This window comes from Hyla sarda, chromosome 9 (genome assembly GCF_029499605.1).
Source record: "Hyla sarda isolate aHylSar1 chromosome 9, aHylSar1.hap1, whole genome shotgun sequence".
NCBI classification, from domain to species: Eukaryota; Metazoa; Chordata; class Amphibia; order Anura; family Hylidae; genus Hyla; species Hyla sarda.
This window is the reverse complement of record NC_079197.1, coordinates 5,915,409-5,941,487: the sequence shown is the minus strand read 5'-3', so window position 1 is coordinate 5,941,487 and position 26,079 is coordinate 5,915,409. Positions and strand designations below refer to the sequence as shown.

Below are 26,079 nucleotides of genomic sequence, written 5' to 3'. Positions count from 1 at the left end.
TACAGTTATATTAAGCACTTGAAGGAGATGGTGTGAAAATTCCCGAATATAGGGTATAAGCAGTTAGTAAAATGGTGGACTGGAGGTACGTGTTACTGGCTTCTTGCCTCAGTCACATAAGACTGGAGTTTGGTTCCAGGTTTTGGGAGTGACTGATGGTTCTGGAGAAAGTCACTCCCATACTCCAGTTCTGTTGTGTGTGTGAGTCCTGAACCTGATCTCACAGGTGTGTGAGTCCTGAACCTGATCTCACAGGTGTGTGAGTCCTGAACCTGATCTCACAGGTGTGTGAGTCCTGAACCTGATGTCACAGGTGTGTGAGTCCTGAACCTGATGTCACAGGTGTGTGAGTCCTGAACCTGATCTCACAGGTGTGTGAGTCCTGAACCTGATCTCACAGGTGTGTGAGTCCTGAACCTGATCTCACAGGTGTGTGAGTCCTGAACTTGATCTCACAGGTGTGTGAGTCCTGAACTTGATCTCACAGGTGTGTGAGTCCTGAACTTGATCTCACAGGTGTGTGAGTCCTGAACTTGATCTCACAGGTGTGTGAGTCCTGAACCTGATCTCACAGGTGTGTGAGTCCTGAACCTGATCTCACAGGTGTGTGAGTCCTGAACCTGATCTCACAGGTGTGTGAGTCCTGAGCCTGATCTCACAGGTGTGTGAGTCCTGAACTTGATCTCACAGGTGTGTGAGTCCTGAACCTGATCTCACAGGTGTGTGAGTCCTGAACTTGATCTCACAGGTGTGTGAGTCCTGAACCTGATCTCACAGGTGTGTGAGTCCTGAGCCTGATCTCACAGGTGTGTGAGTCCTGAACTTGATCTCACAGGTGTGTGAGTCCTGAACCTGATCTCACAGGTGTGTGAGTCCTGAACCTGATCTCACAGGTGTGTGAGTCCTGAACCTGATCTCACAGGTGTGTGAGTCCTGAACCTGATCTCACAGGTGTGTGAGTCCTGAACCTGATCTCACAGGTGTGTGTGAGTCCTGAACCTGATCTCACAGGTGTGTGTGAGTCCTGAACCTGATTTCACAGGTGTGTGAGTCCTGAACCTGATCTCACAGGTGTGTTAGTCCTGAACCTGAGCTCACAGGTGTGTGAGTTCTGAGCCTAATTTCACAGGTGTGTGAGTCCTGAACCTGAGCTCACAGGTGTGTGAGTCCTGAACCTGATCTCACAGGTGTGTGAGTCCTGAACCTGATCTCACAGGTGTGTGAGTCCTGAACCTGATCTCACAGGTGTGTGAGTCCTGAACCTGATCTCACAAGTGTGTGAGTCCTGAACCTGATCTCACAGGTGTGTGAGTCCTGAACCTGATCTCACAGGTGTGTGAGTCCTGAACCTGATCTCACAGGTGTGTGAGTCCTGAACCTGATCTCACAGGTGTGTGAGTCCTGAACCTGATCTCACAGGTGTGTGAGTCCTGAACCTGATCTCACAGGTGTGTGAGTCCTGAACCTGATCTCACAGGTGTGTGAGTCCTGAACCTGATCTCACAGGTGTGTGAGTCCTGAACCTGATCTCACAGGTGTGTGAGTCCTGAACCTGATCTCACAGGTGTGTGAGTCCTGAACCTGATCTCACAGGTGTGTGAGTCCTGAACCTGATCTCACAGGTGTGTGAGTCCTGAACCTGATCTCACAGGTGTGTGAGTCCTGAACCTGATCTCACAGGTGTGTGAGTCCTGAACCTGATCTCACAGGTGTGTGAGTCCTGAACCTGATCTCACAGGTGTGTGAGTCCTGAACCTGATCTCACAGGTGTGTGAGCCATGCCATAGAGCAGCAGAACCTCATGTAATACACAAGCTTTGATCCATCAGGCCTGATAAAGGTGTTATCCATCGATCGGAAGAAAAAACTAAAACAGCTCCACTCTTGTCCTTGTATGTGGTATTGCAGCTCCGTTCCATTGAAGTGAATGGAACTGAGTTGTTATATCACACACAGCCTGAGGACAAAAGTGGCGCTGTTTTGGAAAAAGGCCGACTTGTGAAGTGAAGCTGATGATATTGAGTTCTGGCATTTTCTGATTTGTCTCCATTGCCCCCCAGGTGATGAAGATGATGGGTCTAAATAATGCAGTGCACTGGGTAGCCTGGTTCATTACCGGCTTTGTTCAGCTCTCTATCTCCGTGACTGCTCTCACCGGCATCCTGAAGTACGGCCAGGTCCTCATGCACAGCAACGTGTTCATCATCTGGCTCTTCCTCTCCATCTACGCTGTGGCCACCATCATGTTCTGGTGAGTGGGGGTGGATGGGTTTGTAAATTTATAGAGGGCCCCATAGCCGGGCCTCATCACCCAATGACCCAAAACTAAAACAGCAGCTGCATAGTAGTAATAACTGAAGGTAAGGATAATCAGAGAACCCACATAGCAGCACTAGATAGCAGAAGGCCATCATTTCCCCTAAAATAAGGTACAATGTTTTTGCACCTTCTTGGACCCCTCCTCCACCTCTTGGACCCATAGCAGCTGCTATTTCTGCTCCAGCTATAGTTATGCCCATAGACTTCCCTTTATGTTACTATGCATCGTTACTAGGGCAGCCCATGATGGATGGAGAGTGATGCGCTCTCTTCAATTTTCATGCTGGGAGTTGTAGTTTTGCAACAGCTGGAGGCACCCTGGTTAGGAAACACTGCCCTAATGTATCTTGACCGATAAGATTACATCAATAGCCTAACTGGAATTCATAGGGCCGGGCCTCATCACTCAATGACCCGATACTAAAACAGCAGCAGCATAGTAGTAGTATTAACTGCCATAGAGGATCCATGAACCATCTAGAACATGGTCAGTTGACATCCATAGACTGCATTATTATTGCATTATTTCTACATATATTGACCATAACTCTCCTTTCTGCAGCTTCCTGGTGTCCGTACTTTACTCCAAGGCTAAGTTGGCCTCTGCCTGTGGTGGAATAATCTACTTCCTCAGCTACGTCCCCTATATGTATGTCGCTATCCGGGAAGAAGTGGCGCACGATAAGATCACCGCCTTTGAGAAGTGCATCGCTGTAAGTCATCAAATCACGACCTATGGTTTTGGAGGTCTGAAAGGTATATTGTGTGATTGTGACGCCATCCTGTGTCTTGTACCGTCTACAGTCACTCATGTCCACCACCGCCTTTGGCCTCGGCTCCAAGTACTTTGCATTGTATGAAGTGGCAGGGGTCGGAATCCAGTGGAAGACCTTCAGCCAGTCTCCGGTGGAGGGAGACGACTTCAACCTTATGCTGTCTATGATGATGCTGATCATTGATGCCGTAGTGTACGGCGTTCTGACCTGGTATATTGAAGCCGTTCACCCAGGTAATGCCATGTTTCTTTGGCAGGTGGAGAGAGGGGGCAGCAGGACTGTGGCCTAGGCTGATAAAAGTGTCACATTATTAGACTTTTCTAAACTGTTTATACCTATTTAAAAATTGACTTAAAAATGTATGCCTAAATTTTGGTGGATATTGGCCAGTTTGGTGTATTTTAAAGAGGACCTGTTGCCACTAGAAGGCAGTTTTGGATGGTGGGGGTTGGTGTTGTGAGGCACTCAGCAGAAAGAAGCAGCACTAAAACGTGAGACGGGAGATGGTGGGGGTGGGAGGGAAGGGGTCACAGAGGAAGGACACCCCAACCCCCCCCCCCCCCAATCAGACACAACCCTATAAGTTTTTTCTGTCAGATGACCCCTTTAAAAAGGTTATGGGGCCCTGATCACACACCTTCTTGTGGTTTTTCAATATGTCCTATGAGGGTTTATCAAACACACATCAATTAACCCCCAGGATGGGTCAGGGTCGATGAACTTGAAACCAATTTGCATCGTCATGCCCGTTTCCCTCCTGAGGACGTTAGTGTTGTAACGAAACATGTAGAGGGGGCATTGTTTGGTTTTTAACAAGCAATCCCAGAAGTTCCCGAGATATTGGGGTTTTTTAGTTTGTGTGACAATTCAGGGAATAGTCAGATGGGCGTGAACTTCATTTTAATAATGGGAGTGACTATCAGGTGGTGGACCGGATTGTACAGTTGGGGTGTTTATTAGGGTACACACCTCTCAGTGTAAAACATTCACACACCCTAACTGTATGATACCGCCCATCACCAATAGTCACTCCCTTTATTAAAACGAAGTTACCGCCATCTGACTAGTCCCTAAATTGTCATACAAACTACAAACCCTAATATATTGGGAATGGAAGGGCACATCAAGAAATTTTAAGAAGGTGATTGATCAGGTTACAATAAGCTATTGAAAGGAGAAATCCAGCTGAAAAAATCATATCCCAGAAAAAGGGCATAAGTGTCTGATCGCGGGGGTCCTTCCTCTGTGATCCCCCTTCCCATCTCTCATAATACTGCTTCTCCCCGCTGAGTGCTCCACAACACCAGCGCTGAACTCAACCGTCACAGAGGTCGGACCCCCCCGAGATCAAACATTTATCCCTTATCCTGTGGATAGGGGATACATTTTTTTTTTTTAACCAGATAACCCCTTTAATAATAGTAACATTGTTAAAAATTGGTGACAGGTTCTTTTTAAGCTTCACTTCCTCTTCAGGAAATCACTCCCCTTTCCTTTTAAGCCACATCCCCCTTAAGCCACATAGAATGTATAACGCACCTAAGAAATTTAAAAAGCCAAATTACAGAAATTAGGACACTCTTTTGGCATTCAGTGGGTGCATTTTGTCTTATGGTTCGGTAGGAAGTCATTAAGCTAAACATGAAAAAAAAAACATGTGAACATTGTCCTTAAAAAAAAAAGTTTTTTGTTCTAGGCATGTATGGACTCCCCCGCCCCTGGTACTTTCCCTTCCAACGCTCCTATTGGCTTGGGAGTGGGCGCATAGAAACCTGGGAGTGGTCCTGGCCATGGTCCCGGCCGACTCGTCTGAGCATCATGGAGGAAGACCAAGCCTGTGCAATGGAGAGTCGAAGACTAGGTATGTTGTGTCCTATCTACAGTGTAGCCAGTTCTCTCCATTAATGCAGGGAGGGGGTTAAACCTAATGGACCCAAATGGATTGTATATTTAATGTTTTTGACCCTCTCAGAGGAGACTCGTGGGATAGAAGAGGAGCCAAATCATCTTCCTTTAGTTGTTTGCATCGACAAGCTCACAAAAATCTACAAGACGGGTAAAAAACTGGCGCTGAACAAACTGAGCCTAAATCTACACGAAAACCAGGTGGTGTCTTTCCTTGGACATAATGGAGCAGGAAAAACCACCACCATGTAAGTCTTACCCATACTGCACCCATTTACCAAATAAGAACAGATCTAGAAGCCTTATAACCTCATCCTCCCATACAGGTCCATCCTCACCGGTCTGTTCCCCCCATCCTCCGGCTCCGCCACCATCTATGGACATGATATTCGTACGGAAATGAACGAGATTCGGAAAAGCCTGGGGATGTGTCCTCAACACAACGTGCTGTTTGACAAGCTAACTGTAGAAGAACATCTCTGGTTCTACTCCCGGCTGAAGGGCATGGCCGAGGAGGCAATACGCAAGGAGATGGACAAGTATGTACAGTGGAAATAATACTTATATATTGATCTTAGTCATGAGAGGACACACATCATCATAGGCACCCACTGGACCTTGTGGACTTATAAATAGATCCATTGGGTTCCATTGTGGTGCATGTTGTTTCCGCTGAAAGAGTAATGGAGCTTGCTGTAAATAGAATCTGGAACAGAAGGTTTAGGCGTCTCCTTGAAAATTGGAGAAGGGTTAGTGGAAAAGCAGAAGGGATGTCTTAAAGGAGTACTCCAGCGAAAATGTACTTATCCCCTATCTATGGCATAGGGCATAAGTAACTGATCGCAAGGGCTCTGACCGCTGGGGTCCCCCAGGATTAGCAGGACGGGTCCCTGGCACTGGCAGTGAGGAGCCCATGTCACCTACCAGTAGAAGGCACATGCTCCATTCATTTCTAGCAGAGCACCAATGATGCCCCAGAGCTGTACTTGGGTCCTTTCAGTGCTTGGACCATGGACGGGCTGCAGCACACGCTCAGACCCCCAACGATTAGCTACTAATCCCATATCCTGTGGATATGGGATGGTTATTTTTTTTAGTTTTTATTGACGAAGATCTCCTTTAATGATAAGACTCCTGGTATTCAGGAGAATGTATGATTTCCAGGCGCTGAACGGACCAACACAGTAGTAGGCAACAAAAGTAGTTCAATAGACCATCATGCAACGTGTTTCACAGCACAAACGTTGCTTCCTCAGGTGTTGCCTGAGGAAGCGTTGTTGTGCTGTGAAACTCATTGCCTGAGGAAGCAGCGTTTGTGCTGTGAAACGCGTTGCCTTAGGATGCAGCATTTGTGTTGTAAGGCGCGTTGCCTGAGGAAGCACTGTTTGTGCTGTGTAACACGTTGCCTTAGGAAGCAGCGTTTGTGCTGTGAAATACATTGCATGTTGGTCTATTGGACTACTTTTTGTTACCTACTCCTGAATTGGTCTGTTCAGGGACCGTTCAAGGAAGAGAACGTGGGATTTCCAGGCACTGAATGAACCAACTCAGGAGTAGATAACAAAAGTAATTCAATAGACACAAATGCTGCTTCCTCAGGCAACATGTTTCACAGCATAAACGCTGCTTCCTAAGGCAACGCGTTTCACAGCACAAATGCAATGCCTGAGGAAGCAGCGTTTGTGCTGTGAAATGTGTTGCATGATGGTCTATTGAACTACTGCTGTTACCTACTCCTGAGTTGGTCCATTTAGCACCTGGAAATCCCACGTTTTCTTCCTGGAACGGTCCCGGAATGGACCAACACAGGAGTAGGTAACAACAGTAGTTCAATAGTCCATCATGTAACGCGTTTCACAGCACAAACGCTGCTTCCTCATGCAACTCCTGAGGAAGCAGCGTTTGTGCTGTGAAACGCATTGCCTGTGGAAGCAGCGTTTCTGCTGTCTCTCTATGTGTGTGTGTATATATATATATATATATATATATATATATATATATATATATATGACACTGTATCCTTCCTGCTATCCAAAAATCCCTTTTACTTGTGTAATTGTTTTCTGGATGTTGATGCCAAATGATTCCTTTTGATTTGTTTAAGGGCTTAATAATTCAGAGTTTAATGGATGTTGGTAACGGGTAATGGAGATTTATGTGTAGTTTTGATGGAGGCGATTAGAAGGATATTGACTTTTGGGTTTAGGAGATTGTCCCATTGGATATCTGCCACCTGCTGTGTTGTGAAGGTCTTACCAAATGATGGCAAATACAAGTCTATATTGTGTAATTCTAGAAAGTTCTACCTATGGCGTCAAGTTATTGGTTGACTCTGTAGAGGCCCAAATGTATTTTACCGATATTGTCTCCTCTCCAGGATGATTGAAGACTTGGAGTTATCGAACAAGCGCCACTCCTTGGTCCAGACGCTATCTGGAGGAATGAAGCGTAAACTGTCTGTAGCCATCGCTTTTGTTGGGGGGTCCAAAGCGGTAATATTAGATGAGCCGACGGCCGGTGTTGACCCTTATGCAAGAAGAGCCATATGGGATCTTATTCTAAAGTACAAACAGGGTAAGACCCCAAGAGTATTTCACTTTTTTAAAGGGGTACTCCACCCCTAGACATCTTATCCCCCATCCAAAGGACCCCCGTGATCTTCGTGCTGCACCTGAAGATCGTTTAGAGTGTCGGGTGCAGCCCCGAAGTCACGGCCGTGCCCCTCTCATGAAGTCACGGCCCCTCCCATAGACTTGCATTGAGGGGGCATGGCTGTGACGTCACAAGCGGAGAGTGACCGTGATGTCACAAGCCTCTGCCCCGCATCGCCAGTCATCCGGCACGGAGCAAAGTTCGCTCCTTGCCCTGGATGCCTGGGGTGCCGCAGCCGAGATCGCAGGGGGTCCCCAGCGTTCAGACATCTTATCCCCTTCGATGGCATCTTCTGAACCCTGACTATTCCACAGGCCGCACGATCCTTCTCTCCACCCATCACATGGATGAAGCCGATCTTCTGGGCGACCGTATTGCTATTATTTCTCACGGGAAGCTGAAGTGTTGTGGTTCTCCGCTGTTTCTGAAGAGCACTTATGGAGATGGCTATAAGTTAACGGTGGTGAAGAAGCAGGGAAGCCCAGGTTGGTTGTAGATTGGAGCTTGATGGCTTTATATGTAGTGAATAGGAAGCCGGGTCAGTAAGTAAGATCAGTATTTTATTATTTCTTATTCCTTCCTCACCCCGCTCTCCAGATATCCGCTCGACCTCCTGCATAAGCCCCTGTTCAGAACCTCGGGTGACTCAGTTTATTAAGAAATACGTGACGTCCTGCCTCCTGGTCTCTGACACCAATACGGAGCTGTCCTACATCCTCCCCAGTGAGTCCGCCAGGAAAGGCTGTTTCGAGCGTCTCTTCCAGGTAGCTGAACTTTCTTGTTATCCATTACTGTGGCCATCAAGTGAATTTAGACACTTGATTTCCACTACGCATAGTGTCAGGATCCTCATGGTAGGCCATCAATATAAGATTGGTGGGGGTCCAACTCCTGACACCCCCATGATCAGCCGCACTGCTCTGCCTTTTCTGCATTTATAGATATTCTTCCTTGTCCGTACTATTAGAAATGAGCGGAGCTGCAGAACTGTGCACCAACGCGAGCGCCTCTTCAAACAGCTGATCAGCACAGGTGCCAAAGTCAGACCAACACTGATCTTAAATTGATGGCCTATCCTCAGGTCTTCAATTGAAAAAAAAAAAAAATAAGCAGATGACCCCTTTAATGTTTTATTTGTTGGCTATATCTCTGTCAGCACCTGGAGCAGAGCCTCAGCGATCTAGATCTAACCAGCTTTGGACTCATGGACACAACCTTGGAAGAAGTTTTCCTCAAGGTGTCTGAAGAAGACCAGTCTCTTGAAAACAGCGACGCAGGTGTGTTGCGTAATATGAGACAGACTTAAAGGGGTATCCCAGGATTTTTGGTTCTTTGAATGTGAGATGGGGCAGCAAAATTTGTCTAGTTACTAATATACTTCACTTACCTGTGTTTGGAGGGGGGTATCAAATTTCTTTGTCTTTCTTTTCCTGGAATTTAATTTTCTGCAGCCTACAAAATGAGTGTTGTCTCGGATCTTTCCCAGCTTGCTGTGCGGCCCGAGACAACACATCACAAGTCAGGTGCTGAAAGGGGGCTTGGCTGCTTTGTCTGTTGTGTGTGAGGCCAGCACCCCATGATGACGTTACCAGCACACACGTGTGGGCATTTGTCATCATGCAAATCTACAGCTTGTGTGTCAGGTGAAGTTGGGCAAGTCATGTGATCAAAGGGAGCATGGCTGTTCTGCAGTGGGTGGGGGATGACCAATGTGTGGGTCACCTTGAAACAGAGAATCCTGGGAATTGTAGTCTGAGGGAGGCCACAGTAACAGGAAATAGCCAGATCCTAAAAAGAAGCCAGCAGTGTGATGGGGGACACAGGACACGACCATTTACCAACACAAGCACAGATCCTTGGAAAGCATGTCCATTACTGTATGACACTAAAGTCGCCTTATGTTGGAGAACCCCTTTAAGAATTGGGTTATTGTTCTCAGAATACTTCATTGTGACCCCTTGCCTTCTAGATATGAAGGAGTCCAAGAAGGACACTTTGAAGCCTGTTCTTCAGCCAGATTCCAGCCCCGATCCCTCAACCATGACGGAGCCTGGAGATAAACCTGAAGTAGAACTCAACAACTTTGCATCAGAAATTCTTCCGGGTCAGTCGCCCGGTTCTCTGCGTTCCGGTTCGTCCTCTTCTGTGGGATCTGTGAGGGGAGAGGAAGGTGGAGCGTACGCGGAGTTCTACGGTGACTACTCGCCCTTGTTCGATACCTCGCAGGATGTGGAGAACCTAAGTCTGCATGGTAGGTGGATTCAAAAGTAGACCAACCTTTTGGTGAGGAGACGTTGGATCATGCCCAGCCTTAGGGGTGTGTGACCCAAGCAGAGGTCAGTGGCCCGCAGTCTACCATTGATTTCAATGGGGTCTTTGGCTTTCTGTTATACTGCCCAGCACTTTTCTGGCAGAATATGTGAGGGAGGCTTCCAACACAATCTCCATCACAGATGTGGATGAGGCCTGAGATTGCTCAATTCCATCCTTCTTTGGCCATATATTGTCTAAAAATGTAGCATTATCTGGCTGCAGAGCTGTAATCTAAAAGTAAGAGGACAGCTTCCCCGAGCGGAAATGCTGCAGATTTTTTCCTACTCTAAAATCTACATGAGAAAATCTGCAACCAATCATGTGAGTTTTGCTGCTGGTATTTTATACAAGCTAAACAAAGGGTTAAAAAAATCCACAAATCTTTGCTGCTTATTCAGTATTTCTATAGCAAAATCCATAACACTGCACACTTTTTTGCATATTTCGACTACGCGATTAGTTGATCGCTTATACAAATCTTTCCCAGCCAGGGGTCCTCCAGCTGTTGCAAAACTACAACTCCCAGCATTCCCGAACAGCTAAAGACAGACAAATCAAAGTTTACAACCTGCTGCTAAGGGAAAAGCATATTGCAGACAAATCACAGTTTTCAACCTACTGCAAGCGGAAGAGCTTATTTTTTTTGCTAAACTACAACTCCCAGCATTCCCAGACAGCCTTCAGCTGTCCAGGCATGCTGGGAGTTGTAGTTTTGCAACAGCTGAAGACACTCTGGTTTGTAAACACTGGGGTATAGGTCAGTTGTCTCCAAACTGTGGACCACCAGTTGTTGCAAAACTACAACTCCCAACATGTCCGGAATGCCAAGCATGTTGGGAGTTGTAATTTTGCAACAGCTGGAGGCACCCTGGTTAAAAACCACTTTCCTAATGCATCTTGACCAATGAGACTTCTTCAGGAATCTATCTGGAATTCATAGTGCCCTATAGCAAAAGGCCGGGCCCAATCAACCCAATGGCCAGAAACTAAAACAGCAGCAGCATAGTAGTAGTAATAAGTTATGCTTGGAGTTGTAGTCTTGCAACAGCTGGATGCACCCTGATTAGGAAACACTGCCCTAATGTATCCTGACAGATGAGACTACATCAGGAGCCTAACTGGAATTCATAGGGCCCCATAGCAAAGGGCCAGAACCCATCTCCCAATGACCCTTAACTAAAACAGCAGCAGCATAGTAGTAGTAGTAATAACTGAAGGGATAGTCAGAGAACCCGCATAGCAGCACTAGATAGCAAAAGGACATTATTTTCCCTAAAATAAGGTACAATGTACTCTGGTTGGGAAACACTGGCATATACAGTGCACTGCAATACTTAGGTATTGCAATATCCCGACATTTTACTATTCTCATACTGCCATGACATACATGTACGCCTTAGATTATCTTACATAAGGTCGATTCCTAAAGTAAAGTTGCTGTGTCTGTGCAACCTACAGACAACATGGCTTCTGCTATGGGGTGGGAGCATCCAAGGAAAATACCCCACAGGGTACCAAGGTGGCCCCACACTGGATCATCAATGAATGCAGCAATACGTCCAACTCTGTATAAAAAAGCCATAGTTTACTTTGTCAGTTTAGTGAGTGTCCTGTCTTTTCTCGCAGATCCGGAGGAAGAGGAGCAGATCATGGACGGCCAAGGCAGCCACAAGCTGGAAGGGTCCTGGTTGAAGTTGCGGCAATTCCACGGGCTGATTGTGAAACGTTTCCATTGTGCTAAAAGGAACACCAAAGCCCTATTCTCCCAGATCCTGCTCCCCGCATTCTTTGTATGCGTCGCCATGACCGTTGCGTTGTCTGTGCCGGAGATTGGTAAGTGCCGGTTCTGTGTTGTTGTAGTTTAGTACTAGTTCTACTGTATATTGCTGGGTCTGCTTAGCCTACTTAAGAGATGTGCTGCGGTTCTGGCCTGTTCTACCCTGCAGGCTGAGACTTGACACTTTAGACAGATTTTAGACTACGATTTGAGACTTGACTTGACTATGTACTATCTGTAGTCCGATTTAATCAGGCTTACTTCAGGGTTAAAGGTAAACTTGCAAAGATCCCTTTCCATACTTAAAGGGGTACTCCACCCCTAGACATCTTATCACGGGGGTCCCGCCGCTGGGGACCCCCGCAATATAACATGCGGCACCCACCTGTTTCTGCTCCGGAAGCGCTGGAGGGTCTGGGTCCCGACCACCGGAACGGAAGTCCGTGACCTCACGACTCCGCCCCCGTGTGACGTCAAACCCCGTCCCCTCAATGCAAGTCTATGGGAGGGGGCGTGACAGCCGTCACGCCCCCTCCCATAGACTTGCATTGAGGGGATGGGGCGTGACATCACACGGGGGTGGATTCCTTTGGATAGGGGATAGGATGTCTAGCGGTGGAGTACCCCTTTAAGTTTCCTTAGGTTGCTCTGAGATGTCATTAAAGGGGTACTCTGGTGGGGAAAAAAAATGTAAATCAATTGGGGCCAGAAAGTTAAACACATTTGTAAATCGCTTCTATTTAAAAATCTTAATCCTTCCAGTGCTTATCAGCTGCTGTATACTACAGAGGAAGTTGTGTTTTTTTTTTTGTTTGCTATGGGGATTTGCTCCTACTTTGGACAGTTCCTGACATGGACAGAGGTGTCAGCGAGAGCACTGTTGTCAGACAGAAAATACATTAAAAAAGAAAAGAACTTCCTGTGGAGCATACAGCAGCTGATAAGTACTGGAAGGATTAAGATTTTTTAAATAAAAGTAATTTACAAATCTGTATAACTTTCTGGAGCCAGTTGATGATGAAAACATTTTTTTCCACCAGAGTACCCCTTTAACTTTGGGTGTCTCCAGATGTTAGTCTGTCACTTGGACAGGCGAGCCCTGAGTATACCTTAGCCTAGTCCTTCCTTTGCTAGAGGGCCTGTCAGCTTTGCTGTTGTCCCTAAAGCATCCACTTGTGATGGTATTACCCCTGTAGTGGGACAGGTAGAAGAAATGTTTTCTTGTACTAAAATGTTGTGTCTTTGCCCAAACTCCATCTAAGGCCATATTCACACAGCATAATGTCTTTGCGGAATTCCACAGGACTATTCCACAAGGACATTCCGCTGCAGCACAGTCCCATTGAATTCAATGTGATTTTGCTGCATTGTTCACATGGTGGAATTTCCACAGCGAAATCCCGATTCCGGCGTCCGCAAAAAGAAATGCATTTTGCTCAGACATGCATTGCTGTCTATGAGACGGCACATTTCCGAGCGGTCCTAGCACCAGCCGGATTCTTCACACCTTTAGGCCTAAAGGTGTGAAAGCTGAATAAATGACAACCATTCTACCCTAGCTAGGCCCTGGGGACTGTGGTGGAGACAAGACAACCCTTGGCCCCTAAAATGTGACATGTGACATCATACCAGCTTTTCACAGTGAAGATAAGACAGTTAACCCCTTATGCTTACGTCAGGCTCAGGGCATGCTGAAAACCTATAAGAATATAGTAAAACACTTTTAGGGTACGTTCACACATACAGGATCCTGCGCAGGATTTGTAACTGCCGATTAGAAGTTGTGCTTAGTCATTTAGTTTACATTGAAATCTGCAGCAGAAAATCCTGCGCATCAAATCTGCGAATGTGTGAACGCACCCTTACATGGAAATTCATTTTAAGATATATAAACCTGAGATACAGCAGGAGAACTTTAAAGGGATACTGTCATACCCCAGCCTTCTGAACATCCAGTTCAGAAGGCTTGGAGCAGTGTCAGAGTCCACAACGTCATGGCCCCGCCCCCTCGTGATATCTATTGGAGGGGGCGTGGTGACCGTGACGCCCCCTCCCATAGATATTAATAGAGGGGGCGTGGCCATGACGTCGTAACCACGGCTGAACCAGATGTTCAGAAGGCTGGGGCACGGGAGTATCCCTTTAAGAGGCAATGACCACCCGAACCGTGTTCAGAAAAGCCAAAGGTGACTCCGCTGCGGGACACCACAGTTATAGGTTCATCCATTCCTGTGTGTTGTGAGGACAGGCGGCTTTATCTCTGCAGCTGCATTATTCATGACTTCATATTTTTCGTCTGCAGGATTTCTGCTAACTATTGTATTTTTCCGTCAGGTGATCTCCCGCCACTGATATTATCCCCATCCCAGTATCACAACTATACTCAGCCTAAGGGGAACTTTGTACCGTACGCTAATGAAGAGCAGCCGGACTACAGGTGAGCCGCACGCTGGGTACAATGCTAAAAATAAAATTATGCAGTGCCCATGCATAATAAAATCATGCAGGGCCCTAAACCTCTCCTGACGATGAAAACCTATAGTACTAAGAGATGCACTGGATAGACTGCACTCCGGCCAGTTCCTCGTCCAGAGCTATTGCAGAACATCTCATTTCACAGCAGATTATCACACAATCAGTGAGGCTGCAAAACCTGCTGTAACCATTCCCTGTCTGCTCCTCTGCCTGTGGCATGGTTCATTACAAGGCAGCATGCTGTAACTACACTTCATTCTTCTCTAAATGTCCCAATAAAGATATATATGCATGTGTGTTTATGACAGGGAGATTGTAATGTAGCTGTAGAGGCTGCTCAGAGGTAGTGACATCACTTAGAGGGTGGGGCTAAGGCTCAGAAACAAGATTCAGCCATGCCTCCTGAGACAGCAGAGACTGATTCATTGTCGAGAGTGGGAGGAGTCAGGGAGCTGCTGAGACACCACCACTCTGACAATAAGGACTACACAACTTCCTGCCTGGAGAGAGGGAGGAGCTGGGCAGCAGCTGAGACAACACCACACTGACAATGAGAGGACTACACAACTTCCTGTCAGAAGAGAGGGAGAAGCCAGTGGGCTGGTGACAACACCACACTGACAATGAAAGCACTATACAACTTCCTGCCTGGAGAGAGTGAGGAGCTGGGCAGCTGCTGAGACAACACCACACTGACAATGAAAGGACTACACAACTTTCTGTCATGGGGTAATCAAGCAAAAGCACACTGAATGGAGTCAGTGCAATTAATGATAACACCACATTAGTAAGTTATATGTCTTTGGCTGATAGTCTTACTTAAAAACAATTCTCTGATAGTGGGATACCCCTTTAATACTTTAGTTGAATATTTGTCTATAGTGGGAGAAATGCACAAATCACTCAACCAGCCACTGGCTTGCTAGTTTGCTAGGACCTGACTCCTTTGTATTGCAAATAGCAGTATGCCCATATATCTGTATAACACATAAGCAGTGTGTGTGTATATATATATATATATATATATATATATATATATATATATAGTAGATCCAAATACAGACACATATTATCATGATGGGTTGTCTATATTGTTTATTATGATAATTTAGAAATAGTGCTGGATTTATTTTCCTCCTGCCAATAGCGTTAATAAGGGAACAGTCAGATGCCAGGACTTGCCCAATGTGAACTTACCTCCTATTGTCGGCTTATGTTCAGAATATAAAGCTGTGTGTGACTAGCACGTCGACTATTGTTCTAGGCTGAAGCTGTCCCCAGACGCCAGCCCTCAGATGCTTGTGAACACGTTCTACCTACCGTCTGGTATCGGGGCTACCTGTGTACTAAAGACAGCATTTAACAGTACATTGGATCAGCTGGTGCAGTCCCTCAATCTAAACAGCAATGAGTCCAAGATGCTGGCGGCCCAGTACTTCGATGCCATGTGCGTGGACTCTTTTACCCAGGGGCTACCACTCTCCAACTTTGTGCCACCGCCGCCCTCTCCGGCCCCATCGGAGTACCCGACAGAGGAGGACCTGGCCCGTCTATGGAATGCCACTACTTATCTACCACCTTCTGTACCCGGTAAAGATATACATATATTGGTATCATGTAGTAATACTTACTAGATCTAAAGGTTTCCAGTTCTACGAACATCTCCAAGAGGATGTTTTTGTTTTTGGTCCAGCAGAAGACCTCACCACCACCCCTTCTCTGCCCCGCCGTATCCACGAGCCCGTCAGGTGTACCTGCTCCATGCAAGGAACGGGCTTCTCGTGTCCCAGTGGGGTTGGTGGTCACCCCCCACAGATGAAGGTTGTCACTGGGGACATCATGGTGGACATCAGTGGGCGGAATGTCAGTGAATATCTGCTATATACCTCAGATCGGTTCAGACTACACAGGTGAGTCACAGCACATCCATATTATCTCTTCCTTTCCATTAAAAGCGCCTTATAGGGATCTTACAATTGTCTTAAATGTAGGTACGGGGCAGTGACATTCGGAAATGTGCAAAAATCTATTCCAGCATCCTTTGGGACGAAGGCACCCCCTATGTTGCGGAAGATTGCAGTTAGACACACGGCACAGGTTGGCTTATTTCAGTTTTTACTACTACTATGCTGCTTCTGTTTTAGTTTCATGTCATTAGGGGATGGGGCCCTTTGATATAGGGCCCTATGAATTCCAGTTAGGCCCCTGATGTAGTCTTATTGGTCAAGATATATTAGGGCAGTGTTTCCTAACCAAGGTGCTTCCAGATGTTGCAAAACTACAACTCCCAGTATGCCCAGACAGCCAAAAGCTGTCCGGACATGCTGGGAGTTGTGGTGTTGCATCAGCTGGAGGCACAGTGGTTGGGAAACACTGCCCTAATATATCTGATTATCCTTACCTTATCTGATTATCCTTACTTTTAGTTATTACTACTACTACTATGCTGCTGCTGCTTTAGTTTTGGGTCATTAGGGGATAGGCTCATTGCTATGAGGCCCTATGAATTCCAGTTATGCCCCGGTAGTATTATCAGTTAAAGGTTGTCCGGGCATGCTGGGAGTTGTAGTTTTGCACCCTGGTTGGGAAACACTAATCTAGTAGATCTGACATATTATTCCTTGTTTTAGGCATTTTACAACAATAAAGGATACCACAGCATGCCCACGTATCTCAATGCACTGAATAATGCAATCCTGAGGGCCAACCTACCAGCGTCCAAAGGAAACCGAGCCGCTTATGGGATCACAGTTACCAATCATCCGATGAACAAGACCAGCGCCAGTCTATCCTTGGACTATCTGTATGTAAATATAACCCGTTGGGATGATTGTGTTCCTGTCTTCCTATCCACTCACATGTTCTTTTTGTCCACATTAGGTTACAAGGTACAGATGTGGTGATCGCGATCTTCATCATCGTGGCGATGTCCTTTGTTCCTGCGAGTTTTGTTGTGTTCCTCGTTGCAGAGAAATCCACAAAAGCCAAGCATCTGCAGTTTGTCAGCGGCTGCAATCCTGTGATCTACTGGTTGGCCAACTATGTTTGGGACATGGTAAGTCGAGGTTAGCCTAAGCCTCCTATGTACAATATAATATAACCACTATAATACTGCTCCTATATACAAGAATATAACTACTATAATACTGCTCCTATATACAAGAATATATCTACTATAATACTGCTCCTATATACAAGAATATTACTACTATAATACTGCCCCCTATATACAAGAATATAACTACTCTAATACTGCCTCCTATATACAAGAATATAACTACTATAATACTGCTCCTATATACAAGAATATATCTACTATAATACTGCTCCTATATACAAGAATATAACTACTATAATACTGCCTCCTATATACAAGAATATAACTACTATAATACTGCCTCCTATATACAAGAATATAACTACTATAATACTGCTCCTATATACAGGAATATAACTACTATAATACTGCTCCTATATACAAGAATATAACTACTATAATACTGCTCCCTATATACAAGAATATAACTATTATAATACTGCTCCTATATACAAGAATATAACTACTATAATACTGCTCCTATATACAAGAATATAACTACTATAATACTGCTCCTATATATAATATAACTACTATAATACTGCTCCTATATACAAGAATATTACTACTATAATACTGCTCCTATATACAAGAATATAACTACTATAATACTGCTCCTATATACAAGAATATATCTACTATAATACTGCTCCTATATACAAGAATATTACTACTATAATACTGCCCCCTATATACAAGAATATAACTACTCTAATACTGCCCCCTATATACAAGAATATAACTACTATAATACTGCTCCAATATACAAGAATATAACTACTATAATACTGCTCCTATATACAAGAATATAACTCCTATAATACTGCTCCTATATACAAGAATATATCTACTATAATACTGCTCCTATATACAAGAATATATCTACTATAATACTGCTCCTATATACAAGAATATAACTACTATAATACTGCTCCTATATACAAGAATATATCTACTATAATACTGCTCCTATATACAAGAATATAACTACTATAATACTGCCTCCTATATACAAGAATATAACTACTATAATATTGCTCCTATATACAAGAATATAACTACTATAATACTGCCCCCTATATACAAGAATATTACTACTATAATACTGCTCCTATATACAAGAATATAACTACTATAATACTGCTCCTATATACAAGAATATAACTACTATAATACTGCATCCTATATACAAGAATATAACTACTATAATACTGCTCCTATATACAAGAATATAACCACTATAATACTGCTCCTATATACAAGAATATAACTACTATAATACTGCTCCTATATACAAGAATATAACTACTATAATACTGCTCCTATATACAAGAATATAACTACTATAATACTGCTCCTATATACAAGAATATATCTACTATAATACTGCTCCTATATACAAGAATATAACTACTATAATACTGCCTCCTATATACAAGAATATAACTACTATAATACTGCTCCTATATACAAGAATATAACTACTATAATACTACCTCCTATATACAAGAATATAACTACTATAATACTGCTCCTATATACAAGAATATAACTCCTATAATACTGCTCCTATATACAAGAATATATCTACTATAATACTGCTCCTATATACAAGAATATATCTACTATAATACTGCTCCTATATACAAGAATATAACTACTATAATACTGCTCCTATATACAAGAATATAACTACTATAATACTGCTCCTATATACAAGAATATATCTACTATAATACTGCTCCTATATACAAGAATATAACTACTATAATACTGCTCCTATATACAAGAATATAACTACTATAATACTTCTCCTATATACAAGAATATATCTACTATAATACTGCTCCTATATACAAGAATATAACTACTATAATACTGCTCCTATATACAAGAATATAACTACTATAATACTGCTCCTATATACAAGAATATAACTACTATAATACTGCTCCTATATACAAGAATATAACTACTATAATACTGCCTCCTATATACAAGAATATAACTACTATAATACTGCCTCCTATATACAAGAATATAACTACTATAATACTGCCTCCTATATACAAGAATATAACTACTATAATACTGCTCCTATATACAAGAATATAACTACTATAATACTGCTCCTATATACAAGAATATAACTACTATAATACTGCTCCTATATACAAGAATATAACTACTATAATACTGCTCCTATATACGAGAATATAACTACCGTACTATAATACCGCTCCTATGGACATGATGATGTAAGATTTTATTGTACTTTTTCTTCCTCCAGCTGAATTACCTGGTCCCGGCCACTTGTTGTATTATTATCCTCTTTGTCTTTGATCTTCCCGCTTACACGTCTCCCACCAACTTCCCCGCCGTCCTCTCCCTCTTCTTACTCTATGGGTAAGTTCTGATGTGTGGACATTTATAGGGTCTTTCGTATACATCTTTAACCCCTATGTAGTTCGTGTTCACACCTGACTATATTTGTGCGGTAATTCTTGTATGTTCCAGCTGGTCCATCACCCCCATCATGTATCCGGCCTCCTTCTGGTTCGAGGTTCCCAGTACGGCCTACGTCTTCCTCATCGTCATCAATCTGTTCATTGGTATTACCGCCACGGTGGCCACGTTCCTGCTGCAGTTGTTTGAACATGATAAGGTGGGTGGCAGAGAGGACCGGACTGGTGGTGTCACCGGTATCGCCGCGGTCACATGTCACCGTATCTTTGTCCTTTGTCCTTCCAGGACCTGAAGTTGGTGAACAGTTACCTGAAGAGCTGCTTCCTCATCTTCCCCAACTACAACCTTGGACATGGACTCATGGAAATGGCCTACAATGAGTATATCAACGAGTACTACGCAAAGATAGGTGAGAACACAAAGCACCAAAACCTCTGCAGTGATGAGCAAGGGGTTCCATGTTATTCAGAGAACCTCATGAGTATATATATTCTACCTTCTACTCACGACCACGCCCCCTCGTGACATCACACCATGCCCCCTCAATGCAAGTCTATGGGAGGGGGCGTGGCACCGCCACGCCCCCTCCCATAGACTTGCATTGAGGGGACGTGGCGTGACGTCACGAGGGGCGTGGTCATGACTTTATGACCCCACAACCAGTTTTTGGAATAAAATGTTCTGGACACTGGGGCAGTGAAGTACCCCTTTAATGAAGCACTGTGGGAGTAAAATGTAGAGGTTCTTGTGTAAGCCTTCTGCTTACCTGTTTTAGCAGTTGTGGCAGGCATGGGGTTTTAACCATATTGATTTGTATTTCCAAACTGAAATGATTTCCAAATATTGCCTACACTTCCCACAAATCCTCTGACTTAGCAGGGGGAGGGGAGTCTGATCACTGCAGTTCCCATGATAAGTTCACCTGGTGATCTAACCACCTGGATAGACTCCTAAACTGCTGAGGCTCATAAGTGGGTTGGGCTCAGTTCACATCATTGCAGTTTTTATGTATTTTCTTATTTCATAGAATAATTTTACCATGTGGCAAAAGGGATTTGTTCCTTTAACCACAATTAAGGTGTTTTTTATGGTGACCTGAATTCTTTAGACTAGGTTTACGCTGTTTGTTTTTTTGTTTGTTTTTGTAACCATTTTTTTTTATTTTGTAACATATTTACTGCATTTTGCCTGTGTTTTTGCGTAAGGAAAATTTGATTGCGGTAAAATATAGCAATTTCAGGAAAATTACAACAAAAATGTAATGTGTGAACACAGCCTCAGGGGAGGTGAATAACTACTATATATCCTGATCCCATAGAGATAGCAGCAGCAGTATACAGATAGAGCTGGAGGAGAGATGTATAACTACTACATATCCTGATACCATAGAGATAGCAGCAATATACAGATAGAGCTGTAGGGGAGATGTATAACTACTATATATATTGATCCCATAGAGATAGCAGCAGTATACAGATAGAGCTGGAGGGAAGGTTTATAATTACTATATATATTGATCCCATAGAGATAGCAGCAGTATTCAGATAGAGCTGGAGGGGAGGAGTATAACTACTATATATCCTGATCCCATAGAGATAGCAGCAGTATACAGATAGAGCTGTAGGGGAGATGTATAACTACTATATATACTGATCCTATAGAGATAGCAGCAGTATACAGATAGAGCTGGAGGGGAGGTGTATAACTAGTATATATCCTGATCCCATAGAGATATCAGCAGTATACAGATAGAGCTGGAGGGGAGGTGTATAACTACTATATATACTGATCCCATAGAGATATCAGCAGTATACAGATAGAGCTGTAGGGGAGATGTATAACTACTATATATCCTGATCCCATAGAGATAGCAGCAGTATACAGATAGAGCTGGAGGGGAGGTGTATAACTACTATATATCCTGATCCCATAGAGATAGCAGCAGCAGTATACAGATAGAGCTGGAGGGGAGGTGTATAACTACTGTATATCCTCATCCCATAGAGATAGCAGTATACAGATAGAGCTGGAGGGGGAGTGTTACATATAGGAAGGTATAGAGGGGGGGTCTCCATGCTGTTTGTTTGCGCTGCCTTTTATTGGAATGGATTTAATGCAACTATAAACATGAAGTATTAAGGTTCCAGCTCTGTTATCTCCTGTTATGGTAAATATTGGACGCCATTGTCTCCTCCCACTTTAGGTCAGTTTGATAAGATGAAGTCTCCATTCGAGTGGGATATCGTCACCCGGGGGCTGGTGGCCATGACCATCGAAGGTTTTGTTGGTTTCTTCATCACTATTATGTGTCAGTATAACTTCTTCCGCAAACCACAGTGAGTATTCTAGTAATATTACCAAAAATGTCACCCCAATAATGTCACAATAATGTCACCATAATGTCACCATAATGTCACCCCAATAATGTCACAATAATGTAACCATAATGTCACCATAATGTCACCCCAATAATGTCACAATAATGTAACCATAATGTCACCCCAATGATGTCACCATAATGTCACCCCAATTATGTCACCCCAATAATGTCACCATAATGTCACCCCAATAATGTCACCCCAATGATGTCACAATAATGTCACCCCAATGATGTCACAATAATGTCACCCCAATGATGTCACCATAATGTCACCCCAATGATGTCACCATAATGTCACCCCAATAATATCACCATAATGTCACCATAATGTCACCCCAATAATATCACCATAATGTCACCATAATGTTACCCCAATAATATCACCATAATGTCACCCCAATAATGTCACCATAATGTCACCCCAATGATGTCACCATAATGTCACCATAATGTCACCCCAATAATGTCACCCTGCTTAGTCACAGTCCTGTCCTGACTAGTCACTGACTCGTAGAATGTTCTATATTTCAGTATCAGCCATGTAACTGTAGGGACATCATCCATGACTCCATCTTGTGGCTTCTTACCTGTCGCTCTCATTTATTCTTCTTTTCTCCTCTAGGCGTCTCCCCATCTCCATTAAACCCATAGAGGATGATGACATAGACGTGGCCAACGAGCGGCAGCGGGTGTTACGTGGAGGAGCAGATAATGACATGTTAAAGATAGAGAATCTCACCAAGGTAACGTCCCGTAATATGGCCGCCATAGTGCTCAGTATGGGGCCCTACACCAGTGATCCCCAACCAGGGGCCACAAGCTGTACATGGGGTTCCCTGTAAAGCATGTCTCTAAATCAGTGGCTCCTAACTACCTACAGGGGGTCCTACATACAGGGGAAAACTACCTGCAGGGGGGTCCAACATACAGGGGGAAATTACCTACAGGGGGATCCTACATACAGGGGGAAACTACCTACAGGGGGGTCCTACATATAGGGGGAAACTACCTACAGGGGGGTCCTACATACAGGGGGAAATTACCTACAGGGGATCTTACATAGAGGGGGAAACTACCTACAGGGGTCCAACATACAGGGGGAAACTACCTACAGGGGTCCAACATACAGGGGGAAACTACCTACAGGGGTCCTACATACAGGGGGAAACTACCTACAGGGGTCCAACATACAGGGGGAAACTACCTACAGGGGGGTCCTACATACAGGGGGAAACTACCTACAGGGGTCCAACATACAGGGGGAAACTACCTACAGGGGTCCTACATACAGGGGGAAACTACCTACAGGGGTCCAACATACAGGGGGAAACTACCTACAGGGGGGTCCTACATACAGGGGGAAACTACCTACAGGGGTCCTACATACAGGGGAAACTACCTACAGGGGTCCAACATACAGGTGGAAACTACCTACAGGGGTCCTACATACAGGGGGAAACTACCTACAGGGGTCCAACATACAGGGGGAAACTACCTACAGGGGGGTCCTACATACAGGGGGAAACTACCTACAGGGGGGTCCTACATACAGGGGGAAACTACCTACAGAGGTCCAACATACAGGGGGAAATTACCTACAGGGGGAAAACCACCTACAGAGGGTCCTACGTACAGGGGGCAAACTACCTACTAGGGGGTCTTACATACAGGAGGCAAACTGCATACAGGGGGGAAACTACCTACAGGGGTCCAACATACAGGAGGAAACTACCTACACGAGGGTCCTACATACAGGGGGAAACTACCTACGGGGGGTCCTATATACAGGGAGAAAACTACCTACAGGGGGGTCCTACATACAGAGGGAAACTACCTACAGGGGTCCTACATACAGGGGGAAACTACCTACAGTGGTCCTACATACAGGGGGGAAACTACCTACAGGGGGGTCCTACATACAGGGGGAAACTACCTACAGTGGTCCTACATACAGGGGGGAAACTACCTACAGGGGTCCTACATACAGGGGGGAAACTACCTACAGGGGTCCTACATACAGGGGGGAAACTACCTACAGGGGTCCTACATACAGGGAGAAAACTAACTACAGGGGGGTCCTACATACAGAGGGAAACTACCTACAGGGGTCCTACATACAAGAGGGAAACTACCTACAGGGGTCCTACATACAAGAGGGAAACTACCTACAGGGGTCCTACATACAAGAGGGAAACTACCTACAGTGGTCCTACATACAGGGGGGAAACTACCTACAGGGGTCCTACATACAAGAGGGAAACTACCTACAGGGGTCCTACATACAAGAGGGAAACTACCTACAGTGGTCCTACATACAAGAGGGAAACTACCTACAGGGGTCCTACATACAGGGGGGAAACTACCTACAGGGGTCCTACATACAGGGGGGAAACTACACGGGGGAAACTACCTACAGGGGGAAAACCACCTACAGAGGGTCCTACATACAGGGGGAAAACTACCTACTAGGGGGTCTCACATACAGGAGGCAAACTGCATACAGGGGGGAAATTATCTAAAGGGGGTCCTACCTATAGATGGCAAACTACCTTTAGGGGGTCCTACATACAAGGGACAGACTACCTACAGGGGGTCCTTCATGCAGGGGGCAGACTGCCTACAGGGGGCAAGCTACCTAAAGTGGGTCCTTCATACAAGGGGAAAACTACCTACAGGGGGGCAAACTACCTACAGGCGAGTCCTACTTACAATGGGAAACTACCTACAGAGGTCACATATGCGGAGGGCAAGTTACCCTACTACATACAAGGGGGGCCAAACTGAATATGGGGAGGATTGGTTCGATGTGCGGTAAAACCTGCCATGTTATGTTATAAAAGAACAATCCTCCTCCAGGTGTATAAATCCCGTAAGATGGGCCGCATCCTGGCAGTCGACCGCCTCTGTGTCGGCGTCCAGCCCGGTGAATGCTTCGGCCTTCTTGGAGTAAACGGAGCTGGGAAGACGACCACCTTCAAGATGCTCACTGGGGACGAGAGCACCACGGGGGGAGAGGCCTTCATCAATGGCCACAGGTACCACGAACACGATTATTCTACATGGCGATAAACATGTCCACGTAAATCCACGCGCTCACCATAACATCCTTTCTCCATGTGCCGCAGCATCTTGAAGGAGCTCCTCCAGGTGCAGCAGAGCATCGGGTACTGTCCGCAGTTCGACGCCTTATTCGATGAGCTGACCGCACAGGAGCACCTCGAGCTGTACACCCGCCTCCGGGGGATTCCGTGGAAGGATGAGGAACGGGTGAGTCTGAACCGAAACATCTCCGGGACAAACATTTGGCACCATATTAGTAGAATTGAAAGGGGTACTCCCCTAGACATCTTACCCTCTATCAAAAGTGTCTGATCGCGGGAGGTCCAACCATGCACGCTCCGCTCCATGCCGGATTTCAAGCGACCCTAGCCGTCACACCCCCTCCATATATCTCCCATAGACATTCATGTGGGGTGCGTGCCCACCACAGGCGTCCGAAGCCTAGCACAGCCGAGCGTTAGAGATATAAATGTTCAGAACGCTGGGGGGATGGGCCCAGCCCCCCGGCGTTCTGAACATTTATATTTATAATGCGCGGCTGTGCTAGGCTTTGGACGCCCGTGGTCGGCATGCCCCCCCCCCCCCCGCTCCATTAAAGGGGCACTCCACTGCCCAAGCATTTTGAACATTTAGTTCCAAACGCTGGGTGCGGGCTGTGGGGGGTCGTGACATCACGGCCATGCCCCCTCGTAACGTCACGCCACTCATCCTCAATGCGAGTCTGTGGGAGGGTGCGTGGCGGTCGTCACGTCCCCTCCCATAGACTTGCATTGAGGGGGCGTGGTGTGACATCACAAGGGGCGTTGCTGAGACGTCACGACCCCCGCAGCCAGCGTTCGGAACTAAATGTTCTGAACGC

The 26,079-nt window shown here is 45.1% G+C and overlaps 1 protein-coding gene across 4 annotated transcripts in view; it reads left to right on the top strand.

Annotated features, from left to right (window-relative positions):
• The window catches only part of ABCA2 (ATP binding cassette subfamily A member 2), a 119,199-nt gene that overhangs the window by 84,818 nt on the left and 8,302 nt on the right, over window positions 1-26,079 (top strand). For 3 of the 4 annotated variants that reach the window (XM_056538175.1, XM_056538177.1, XM_056538174.1), the window contains 25 exons: window positions 2,061-2,251; window positions 2,882-3,032; window positions 3,124-3,328; window positions 4,792-4,956; window positions 5,068-5,248; window positions 5,327-5,539; window positions 7,378-7,574; window positions 7,967-8,137; window positions 8,250-8,416; window positions 8,809-8,929; window positions 9,622-9,903; window positions 11,592-11,798; window positions 14,077-14,179; window positions 15,482-15,807; window positions 15,911-16,127; window positions 16,209-16,314; window positions 16,848-17,020; window positions 17,098-17,272; window positions 19,605-19,720; window positions 19,832-19,979; window positions 20,066-20,189; window positions 21,984-22,116; window positions 22,783-22,903; window positions 25,017-25,195; window positions 25,286-25,427. In XM_056538175.1, the coding sequence (XP_056394150.1) occupies window positions 2,061-2,251; window positions 2,882-3,032; window positions 3,124-3,328; window positions 4,792-4,956; window positions 5,068-5,248; window positions 5,327-5,539; window positions 7,378-7,574; window positions 7,967-8,137; window positions 8,250-8,416; window positions 8,809-8,929; window positions 9,622-9,903; window positions 11,592-11,798; window positions 14,077-14,179; window positions 15,482-15,807; window positions 15,911-16,127; window positions 16,209-16,314; window positions 16,848-17,020; window positions 17,098-17,272; window positions 19,605-19,720; window positions 19,832-19,979; window positions 20,066-20,189; window positions 21,984-22,116; window positions 22,783-22,903; window positions 25,017-25,195; window positions 25,286-25,427 (4,314 nt within the window). The remainder of the gene's footprint in view (window positions 1-2,060; window positions 2,252-2,881; window positions 3,033-3,123; window positions 3,329-4,791; window positions 4,957-5,067; window positions 5,249-5,326; window positions 5,540-7,377; window positions 7,575-7,966; window positions 8,138-8,249; window positions 8,417-8,808; window positions 8,930-9,621; window positions 9,904-11,591; window positions 11,799-14,076; window positions 14,180-15,481; window positions 15,808-15,910; window positions 16,128-16,208; window positions 16,315-16,847; window positions 17,021-17,097; window positions 17,273-19,604; window positions 19,721-19,831; window positions 19,980-20,065; window positions 20,190-21,983; window positions 22,117-22,782; window positions 22,904-25,016; window positions 25,196-25,285; window positions 25,428-26,079) is intronic. The other variant, XM_056538176.1, reaches the window with a different exon arrangement.